This window comes from Centruroides sculpturatus, unplaced genomic scaffold, assembly GCF_000671375.1.
Source record: "Centruroides sculpturatus isolate CEXI.00-Female unplaced genomic scaffold, Cexi_2.0 scaffold1151, whole genome shotgun sequence".
NCBI classification, from domain to species: domain Eukaryota; kingdom Metazoa; phylum Arthropoda; class Arachnida; order Scorpiones; family Buthidae; genus Centruroides; species Centruroides sculpturatus.
Genome location: NW_019385953.1, coordinates 98364 through 110465, shown reverse-complemented (window position 1 = coordinate 110465; position 12102 = coordinate 98364). Strand labels below are relative to the sequence as shown.

The 12102-nt window shown below is 26.5% G+C and overlaps 1 protein-coding gene across 1 annotated transcript in view; it reads left to right on the top strand.

Annotated features, from left to right (window-relative positions):
* Nucleotides 1-12102, top strand: part of LOC111612783 (midasin-like) — a 104884-nt gene that overhangs the window by 986 nt on the left and 91796 nt on the right. The window contains exons 2-3 of the mRNA XM_023354038.1: nt 3141-3423; nt 10885-11044. Coding sequence (XP_023209806.1) covers nt 3141-3423; nt 10885-11044 — 443 coding nt within the window. The remainder of the gene's footprint in view (nt 1-3140; nt 3424-10884; nt 11045-12102) is intronic.

Below are 12102 nucleotides of genomic sequence, written 5' to 3'. Positions count from 1 at the left end.
GTCGATATTTTCTATGGCATCCATGATGTTATATTTTTTCCAAAAATCCAAAACAAACATAGATTTAAGGGAAGTATGGCACTATGATAAATTGCCATCTTTTGCTGATTGGTTTGTGTTTGGGAATAATTGTATTATATATGAATCAATGAAATACCGCATTAATTTGAATCAGCGTAAAGTTTGAGCGTTTTTTAGGCGTCAAGCAGACCGCGTTATATTGAATCAGCGTTAAGCGGAGTCTTACTGTAGTCAAAACCACACTCAGCAGAAAGAATAATTACTAAAATCATCACTAAACATCTTTGGCTACTGAGACACATGTTTTTGCTTATACACTAATGTTCTCAGCCTAATTTATAGGTCATCTTCAGGTGATATATTTTTGGAACATCAGCTTCAGGATTACAAACTGTTTCAAAATAGAATACAATAAATATCCCATCAGCATGGAAGTTCATTGTAAAAAAAACTTCTTTATTGAAATTTCTGGCTACCTCATCTACTAAGATATATTTTTATATTTAAATTTGCAACTCTAGTTTCATTTTTATTTTATTTTATTTTACCTTTATTTTAGAATTTAATTCTTATGTTACTTTTATGTTGGAATTATTTGAAATAGATGTTACATTTATATTCAAATATTTAAAAGTTGATGTTATAATATTCTATATTTATTATACTCAATTTTGGAACGGTTTGTAATTGATATTCCAAAAATATGTCACCTGAGGATGGCATATAGATTAGGCTGAAAATATTAGTATATAAGCAAATACATGTCTCAGCAGTTAAAGATGTTTAGTGATGATTTTAGTATATTATATACAGTACTTTTTCAAGAATCATTAAACATTCATAAGCTTATGTATTTTATACATTACAATGTCAGAAATATTATATTCTAAGTTAATATAATTTCATTCATTTGTGGATGATTATATGAAGGTTTTTGAAGACTTTTTTCTCTATGATCTTAAGTATTTTAATTCATTGTAGAATTGTCTGAATTTAATACATATTAAACAATGAAATATAAAATGTTTTAAATAAAATATTAATTAGGAAATTTTTAAATATAAAAATAATTACCATCTATTAAATAGCTAAAATCAATCATAAGAATCATGTCTTCATGATTGATTTATGATAATCCACAAAAAATATTTTTATGCCCTTGTAAGATATTTTTTTTTACTTTAATTTTATCAGAAATATTCATTATATAATAAAACTAAAATTTCTTATTGACAATTTTATTTTAATGTTTTTCTGTTTGAAATAAACCATTTATTAGTAATAAAAAAATGCTTAGTGGCATCTTTAGATATAACCCCAAAAAGAATTATTTATATAACTATTCCAACTTTCTATTAATATTAAAAAATAGCTTATTGTGTACAATCAGGAAATTATTAAATAAGTTTGAATTTGAGATAGGCAAATACTAGAATCCTTGAATACTCTCTAGTATTCAAGATCTCGAATATAACGTCAATAAAAAAGAAATTTGAATACTAAATCTACCTCCAATATTATGCCACATGTACAGACAGCACTCATCAGTACCTCTGTTTTACCATAATTTGCAACAAGAAAAGAAGTAGACTGAATGTGTTTGAATGCTTGTTTTCTTAAAAATATTCAGTATATGAGTCTGAGAACAATTGTTGATAAATTTATTGTATTTGAGATAAGGCATAAAAAAACGACTGTAAAACTCAAGTTAAAATAAAAAGTTTGAAGATTCATTTCTTAGAATTTAGTGAATTGTTTTTCTTTTTACTTTACTAAATTATTTTATATATTGAAACAAATGAAATAAGTTAAATAATGAATATTAAATGGATTTCTTAATTATCTTATATAACTTATTTAATTAAGTTCATTAAGTGTTCAGGTATTCAAATATTTGAAATTGAGAAAAGTGTTTTTCATTCATCTTTAGTTTAATTGTGTACAATATGTATAGTTTTTAATTTCAGAAACAAATTTAAATGATAAAATTTTGTTTTTTGATAATATTTTTTTTTCAGAATATATACAAAGTAAATTTTTGAAAGTATCTTTCTTTATAAAATGTAATGTACAAAAACCATTTCAAAATTTTTTAAACAAATTATATATTNCTTAATTAATTGGTTATTTTTATATTTATACAGGATGGTGTTTAAAAAACAAATATTTAGCATTTATATGATAGAAAGTATACATCATACTGAGAAGGGACTACCAGAGATAGTCTCTTGGAGCCAACTTTGGTAAATGAAGACATAGCACAGTAAACAATGTAGAAAACAGCCTTATCAAAATTAAATAATGTAAAAAGATTATCATTATCATTTCATTGATATTTTAAAATAATAATAATAAAAAAAGTAATATATTAAAATATTTTTATAATACTTTAAAATACAATTTTAAATCATGTTATTGCAGAAGAAAATTTTATAATAAAAAAGAAGTTTATAATTAATCTTATTGCAAAATTAGATATAGGATGAATTAGAGTACTTACATATTAAATCAAGATGGATGTTACATCTATACAAATATAAAAACTTAGAAGTGATATATTTTTCTGTAGAAATGATAAGAAAATATCCAGAAATATGGAAGTACTATTTCATAATAATAAAAAATTTTGAAAAAAGTTTGAGACAACAATAATAAATGAAAGCTTATTTATAACTCTACATATGGACTTGCTTTATACATTATTATTTAAGATTATATTTGTTTAAATATTTTTATGAAATGTTGAACCACCAGTCTGTATTCTGTTATTTCATTTCCTTTTGTTTTGAATGGGTCTCATTTGTTGTTACTTGTCTTCTGTTATTATATAACATGATCTGAGTAAAGTGAAATTTTTAAGCAAAATATCAGCTAAATTCTAAATCATAAGTAATGCTGTAACTTGTGGGCTCACCATGGTTAACTTCTTGTTTACTGTGGTAATGTCTATAATCTATTTATTTGTTAAGGTTATATCTTCATTGTCTGGAAAGTAGTACAAGACATATTATTTATGACTAAGTTATTTTATAGATGAAAGTTTTTCAATTTTTAATTTGTTATAAGATCATATTGTTTATATTTTAAATGAATAATTAAATTTTTAAAATTTTGTTTAGAGAGATTTAACACGTCATCTGGATAAAATAAGTAAAGACTTAGAAAAAATCTGTAAAAATATACTTTGGTCAACGTTATCAAGTGAAAACTATTCTAAAAATGAAATTAAATATTTATTTGAAAGTTGGAATGCCTATCATCATTTATGTTTCAAACTCCCTCCATCTAGGACTAATGAAGAAATAAAAGTTTTTCAAAACAAAATAGATGCACTTTGGAAAATCATTAATTGCTTAAATAAATTGTTGATTCCAAATATTATCTCTCCTACCATTTATGAAGGTAAGAAATAGATAATAGATAAATTTTTAATATCATTATTTCATTAAATAATTTTAGTATAGATATTAGCTTAGAATGTGATTTAAATCAGAAAATGATTATTATAATGTTTTTATAATTATATTTCTTACAGTAATACAGTACAGCTATAATTTTAAGGTCCAGTATAGAATATTTTCAGATTATGACAATCTAAGTTTTTATATTCCAAGCTGTTATAGAATATAATGAATGGAAAGAAAGTATGATGATTGGCCAAATTATGACTACTACAGATTTTTGATTTCTTGATGTTTTGACATGCAAGAAACTTGAAAATGTGAAAACACTTAAAAATTTTGTATATGTATATCAGCATCTATTTTGCATTGTATCTCAGGACTGGACGAACTAAAAATTTTGAAATTTTGCAGAGTTATTTCTATATACATAGAGCTGTTAAATTTTGATGGTTAAAGGTCAAGGGAATGGAGAAATANGATAAACTAAACTGAAGATAAAAAAATCGAAGTTTGTAATACATAAATTGAAATAAAATCATATGATTTCCGTACAGTAAATGTCATTTATATGACATTTATTTCATCGGATTAATCACGGATTTATTGGAATGACGTTGTTGAACTGATTTTGAAGTATTTCATATCGAAGAGTCAATAGAATAATGCTATAATAATTGAAATATTCTATTATTTATGATTAATAATTCCTATTGTGAATATTATACAATAAAAATAAAATAATTTATTCAGCTGCTAAATTGAAGACACTAGCTTTCTTTTTATTGACTGAAACATTTTCAACTACAAGTCATTTTCAGCAGTCTTTGAAAAATAGAATAGAATTCAAAAATGACTTATGGTTATCATCATAATAATTTTAGTGCATTATATTACAGGTACTATTCAAGTTGTGTTTTTATTAATTATATCTAAATGGAGTGGTGGATTTAGCACTTGAGAGGCTCCAGGTGCAATTCAATTTTGAGGCCCCCTCTAAATATTTTTACCACCCCTACATCCTACAGTGTGCATCCTATGTACATATGTTTTATTCTGGTAGGCACTATACCAGTGGTTCAAAAAAGTGAGACATAGGGAAATAACATTGAAAATTAACCAATATAAAATTACAACTGCCTGTGGCTGTATTTAAAAGGTTACTGGTGTTCAGATCATATTAATTGTGAAAATTGAAACTTATTGGTACAAGAATTATTAAGTTTCAATAGGTAAAAATGTTAAAACCAAAAACATTTAGTAATCCATGGATATAAAAAATAATTCACTTTAAAATTTACTTCTGATTTGTATTTCAAAAATCTAGTAATCTATGAATAATCAAAATTTATNTGTTTTTTACTTTGTTAGGCACTATAGCAGTGGTTCAAAAAAAGTGAGATATAAGGAAATAACATTGAAAATTAACCAATATAAAATTACAACTGCCTGGCTGTATTTAAAAGGTTACTGATGTTCAGATTGTATTAATTATGAAAATTGAAACTTATTGTACAAGAATTATTAAGTTTCAATAGGTAAAAGTGTTAAAAACAAAAAAATCTAATAATCCATGGATATAAAAAATAATTCACTTTAAAATTTACTTCTGATTTGTATTTCAAAAATCTATCAATAGTAATCTACTAATAATAAAAATTTATTTGTAAATTATTATAATAGATTTCACTATTGTTTGGTAAATAATGGAAAACATTTTGAACATTTGTTATAATTAATTCTATTTTAAGTATTCAATTTCATCTTTTGGGTTTTCTGGGAATNTCCTACAAGCACTGAGCTTCTTCCACGTCTATTTAGATTTGGCCATGCCTGCAATAGGCAAGGTACATATCAATCTTGAAAAATTTCTGGGGTTCCCAATCCACAGACTTGAATCTAAATCACTCTGAGTGATATCACCTTTACCCCCTTAGCCATCCAGCCATCTTTCCAACTCTCTGGAAGAATTAACTTATTCCACAGTAGTAACAATGTTTAATTTATTTTTTGGAAAAAATATTGCATGGGCTAAAGTTGAATTAATTTGTATTTTCATTTTTTGTAAAGTTATCAAATGATTATGATGTAAAATTTTAGGATGAAATGTCTTCACTCTCTCCATAATAATTAATCAGACAAAAGCAACTAGTGTCACCTGACAAAATTATTTGAACTAGCTGAAATTCAATACTGTATTACAGATACGAAGACTAATAAAATTAATTTCTAGGAATAATTATTATTACAGATGATATACATATATATAAAATCTCTAAGTCTGATAGTTATAGTAAAGCCAAATTATTGGGGATTAAATAGGGCTAGATTACCACTACTATTAACAATTAAATACTGAGTAATTTGGCCTAGAGGTAAGCATTGGGCATCATCTCTTATTAAATTTAATAATAATTAAATTAATATTTATTAAATAATTTAGAAAATTCTGGAAGAAAAGAATCAACCCAGAACAGGACTCAAATCTCTCAATTGCTGCTTACAATGTGGATGTGTTGCCAGTTTTACTACCCAGACCTCCATTTGATCTCTTGCTTCCAGACATATATTTAGATATAACAATGCTACAATATTNACAAATAATGCAAGTTTCGGTTACTCATGTTTGTTTCATGGTGTTGATTTTACACAGTTTTTGTATTTGTTGCTTTAATTTTGGACACTGGTATATATTCCAAGTAATTTGGCACCATATTTATACAATAAAATACAAATAATATTATACAATAAAAATAAAATAATTTATTCAGCTGCTAAATTGAAGACACTAGCTTTCTTTTTATTGACTGAAACATTTTCAACTACAAGTCATTTTCAGCAGTCTTTGAAAAATAGAATAGAATTCAAAAATGACTTATGGTTATCATCATAATAATTTTAGTGCATTATATTACAGGTACTATTCAAGTTGTGTTTTTATTAATTATATCTAAATGGAGTGGTGGATTTAGCACTTGAGAGGCTCCAGGTGCAATTCAATTTTGAGGCCCCCTCTAAATATTTTTACCACCCCTACATCCTACAGTGTGCATCCTATGTACAGTACATATGTTTTATTCTGGTAGGCACTATACCAGTGGTTCAAAAAAGTGAGACATAGGGAAATAACATTGAAAATTAACCAATATAAAATTACAACTGCCTGTGGCTGTATTTAAAAGGTTACTGGTGTTCAGATCATATTAATTGTGAAAATTGAAACTTATTGGTACAAGAATTATTAAGTTTCAATAGGTAAAAATGTTAAAACCAAAAACATTTAGTAATCCATGGATATAAAAAATAATTCACTTTAAAATTTACTTCTGATTTGTATTTCAAAAATCTAGTAATCTATGAATAATCAAAATTTATTTGTAAATTATTATAATAAATTTCACTATTGCTTGGTAAATAATGGAGGACATTTTGAACATTTCTTATAATTAATTCCATTCCAAGTATTCAATTTCATCTTTTTGGTTTCCTGAGAATGCACTGATTGATAAAGCAAATAAAGAAATCTGATTTTTTTTCTTCTGTAAATTGTTATTATGTCTTGAATATTATTATTAATTTTTGTTAAAAATAAAATTATTTAAGAATATTTGCACCCTAGTTTGTGATCTGTACACGATTGTCTACAGAACAGTCAGTGCTTATGGTTTGAAATATGACCGCTAGGGTTGATACTCGCAAAACATGTCATAGCTGGCATTATTCATTTGTCAATTTAATTTAGGGAATACTACTAAATTATTAATTTTTTTTATTTTGAGGCCCCAGGCGTGCACCTGTGCAGAAATCCGCCACTATCTAAATGAATTATAAGTGTAATAGCAAATTTTAAAAACAAGAATGAAAAAGTAGCTCATTTTCTGAAAAAAATTTTTTTAGTAAAATTCATCTTTTTCAAGAGTAACTTTTATGAAAAACCTAAACATTCATAGAAAAGATAATTCTTCAGATTTACTGTAACAGGAACTTACCCTATTAGGAATGTAACAATAAAAGAGAACTTTTCCAAGATTGATTGCCCTTCTTTGATAACTATTATTATTTAATACATTTGGTTCTATATTAAAAGTCAAAACTATTTCATTTTTATTATTATTTTAGGTGTTGTGTGTTTTAATATTTATTTAACCTAACTATGAATCAAATAAAACTGTTTGAAACTATAAATAAAATAAATTATTTGACTACTATTTCTTTATAAATACAATGAAATATCACACACCAAACTTTATTTGTAGTACCTTCTAAACAATTCTCCAGTAGCTTATTATCTTGATAATGTTAGTCATTACCAAGGTAATAACAATGATCCTGCTATACTTCCGCTCCAGTATTAATAAGTATGAGTAGAAATATCACACAAAAAGGAGAACAGTGTAATACAGACTTACAGGACAACATATGTAAGACAAAAATTATTCTGGTTTAACTAAGATAAGATGAGGAATTTTATACATGTTCCTTTGCAGATTACTATGTTTAGCTAGGTGACATTTTTCACTTGCATCTTGGTATTACTCAGTAGGGCCAAGTATAATCATCTTCTTGAAAACTGCATATGAGCTAAGATAATTTTATTCTTATATTTATCTACTATATATAAACAAATTTATACATGAGAAACATATATTACAACAGAAGAGTATGTAGTTTATATTTTGAGTTGCTATTTTGTATCTTGTGATTATTTAGTAATCATAACTATATTTTTCAACAAAATTATTTATGGCATAAATTGTTGACATTATGTAAATGAAAGAAGAAAGCAGTTTATCCTAAAAAGATTAACTAATTTCTTTACTAATAGTTAACAGGTTTTAGTTTTAAGAACTCTATGTATAGTGCTTCTTAAAACTAAAAAGCATTTAAGGATATTAAAAATTAAGTTTCAATTTCTTTAAAGTTAAACCTGTTTTTCTATTAATGATTTATGTGATTTGACTATATTTAGGATCATGACTTTGATAGTATGTTTAGACACATTATCACATACTATACTCATACAACACACAGAAATATACATAGCAAACAATGCAGAAGTGAATGGTCCTCCATTGCAATGAATCATCCAAATGCCTTCTCTGATGCATTCCTGATAATCCTTGGACTGTTAGTGATCATAGCAAATGATTGTTTGTCAGAAATGTTTTTTTATGTTTATATAGTACTGTACATTACATTTTATCATAAATGTTCATTGCTATCGTGTAAGAATAAAATTATCTTATCAAGTATCATTGCAAGACACTTGATATGATGGCATTTTGCTGATTTACAAATAATGCAAGTTTCGGTTACTCATGTTTGTTTCATGGTGTTGATTTTACACAGTTTTTGTATTTGTTGCTTTAATTTTGGACACTGGTATATATTCCATCCCAATATATAATCCTGCAGTTCATTTGGCATATCTATAGAATTAAATTGATTCTTATGTTGTTATATATATATATTTTCCAACTTTTCTCTCTTTGTGCATTAATAAAAATCATAACCCTCTATAAAATGGAAATCTGTCAAAACAGAAAATTGTGTCCAGTACTATTGCATTTAATTTGGACAAGTTTTATCACTTAAATATCTGTAAATACTCAACAAAATAATCTCCTTAAACAATTGGGCTATAAATCAGCTATTATTAATGATTAGATACTAGGTAATTAATAATAGTGGATTTATAGCTTGATTATTTAAGGCAATTTTTGGTTGAGTATCTATATATTGGGTTTTGGGATGTTTTGTATACTTATATCTGTAAATATATAAAAGTAATAGAAATAACTGTCTTATATTGAAATCTAAGTAAATTTATTTTAGTACTATTTTAATTAAATTACAATTGTTTCTCATGTAATGTGATATGTGTTATTAAAAAACCACCATATTATGAAGTTTTTCACAATAAAAATAATGGCTTATGGAAAAAATTGAGTTATTCTCAAATCTTGTATCGTCTTGTAAAATATACGAGGCGTGTCCGGGAAGTAAGTACTGTTNTGGTAAATAATGGAGGACATTTTAAACATTTCTTATAATTAATTCCATTCCAAGTATTCAATTTCATCTTTTTGGTTTCCTGAGAATGCACTGATTGATAAAGCGAATAAAGAAATCTGATTTTTTTTCTTCTGTAAATTGTTATTATGTCTTGAATATTATTATTAATTTTTGTTAAAAATAAAATTATTTAAGAATATTTGCACCCTAGTTTGTGATCTGTACACCATTGTCTACAGAACAGTCAGTGCTTATGGTTTGAAATATGACCGCTAGGGTTGATACTTGCAAAACATGTCATAGCTGGCATTATTCATTTGTCAATTTAATTTAGGGAATACTACTAAATTATTAATTTTTTTTATTTTGAGGCCCCAGGCGTGCACCTGTGCAGAAATCCGCCACTATCTAAATGAATTATAAGTGTAATAGCAAATTTTAAAAACAAGAATGAAAAAGTAGCTCATTTTCTGAAAAAAATTTTTTTAGTAAAATTCATCTTTTTCAAGAGTAACTTTTATGAAAAACCTAAACATTCATAGAAAAGATAATTCTTCAGATTTACTGTAACAGGAACTTACCCTATTAGGAATGTAACAATAAAAGAGAACTTTTCCAAGATTGATTGCCCTTCTTTGATAACTATTATTATTTAATACATTTGGTTCTATATTAAAAGTCAAAACTATTTCATTTTTATTATTATTTTAGGTGTTGTGTGTTTTAATATTTATTTAACCTAACTATGAATCAAATAAAACTGTTTGAAACTATAAATAAAATAAATTATTTGACTACTATTTCTTTATAAATACAATGAAATATCACACACCAAACTTTATTTGTAGTACCTTCTAAACAATTCTCCAGTAGCTTATTATCTTGATAATGTTAGTCATTACCAAGGTAATAACAATGATCCTGCTATACTTCCGCTTCAGTATTAATAAGTATGAGTAGAAATATCACACAAAAAGTATGAATAATTATAAAATCCTTAATTTTTTTGTAAAGCATATATACAATAAAATTATTTACATTAAACAACTTAAACAAAGTTGTAAGCAATACAATAAAAAAGTAATTATTGTGTTATAAATTTTATAATCTATAAACATATTAAATTATGAAAGAAAAAAATTTTTTACTGTAAATTTTGCAAAACTGATATATAGTGTATGTTGTATGAATGACAAATATCTTATCTCTATTGATATTTTTTCATTATTAGAAATAAAACATACTGTTCTTAATATTAGCAAAGAAATATATCAAAGATTGTGTAATTGTAGAATCCATTCACAAAGAGAAAAATTAAAAATCAAAATGAATGAATGGTATCTGTTATCTATGCATTAGTTCTAGTCTAATAAAGATATAAAACAGTAAGCATTTTGAACAGTAATTTATATTAAATTTTATTGTTGATTTTTCGTTTTTTTTATAGAGCTGAATTTTATTAAAAATAGTTTGACTACAGTAGAGGAGTCCTTAAAGTCATCTGGTGTTGTTAGCAGTGGAGGAAGATTTGAATGGATAGATAGTATACTTGTAACAGCTATCAAAAAAGGCTATTGGTTGTTGATTGATGATGTAAATTTTTGCAGGTAAGGACTCTAATAGAATTCTGTTCAATTTTATACCTTGCAGATATTTAAGATTAAATGTAAGGAAAATCAGTTTTTTTATAATTTTTATTTTGAAATGAGGTCAATTGAATGATAATATACTCATTGACAAAAAGTTACATAACCAGATAAAATTAATTGATTACTTCTCTCATAATAATTATCATCTGATTATGAGTGAAGCACAAACAGCTGCAATGGCATCTTTTTCTAATATCCAGAGACACAGGAGCCTCACTACCCATTTTTTCTTATACCATTTGCAAGGTGACTAGCATAGATAAAACTGCATTTACAGAGATTGTTATGTATCCTACCATTACCACTCCAAAATTGTCTGCTTCATTTGCAGTAGTGTAACAGAAAAGCATGGACTGCTGATCATTGCAGCTGATCACTTTTAGCAATGAACCTTGGTTTTGTTTGGGAACAGACAACCATCAAGTTAGTATGGTGATCATTAGTTAGTGTTTCAATCCTGTCTTTACTGTTGAGTAGTGCTGCTCTGACTGTTGGTGTACTGGTCTGGGGAGTAGTCTTGTATGACAGGCAGCTACCTCCTAATAGAGGTATGAGGACATTGACAGTGATACATTCAGGAAGTCTTGCTCCCTTGTGTTGCCTTACATGGCAGGACTGCAAACAATAATTTTCCAGCAAGATATTGTTCAGCTGCACACAGTTAAAATTTCTCAGGAATGCATCCATTACATTGCCACACTTCCTTGGCCTGCCCAGTCTTCAGATTTATCATCCATCAAGCATTTATGGACTAGATGGGATATCAGTTTATGCCATTTACAAATGTGAGTGACTGGAACAAACAGTAGCAAATCTGTTGCAGGATAGCATACAATGCCTTGATGCCTGACCATATTAGTATATGTATCCAAGGCATCCAGGCATTGTATGCTATCCTTCAGCAGGTTTGCTACTGTTGTTCCAGATCCCTTTCACTTGTAAATGGCCCAAACTGATAGCCCATCTAGGCAAAAACAGGTCCTACAAGTTACTAAAGATCACTTTAAATTGTATCT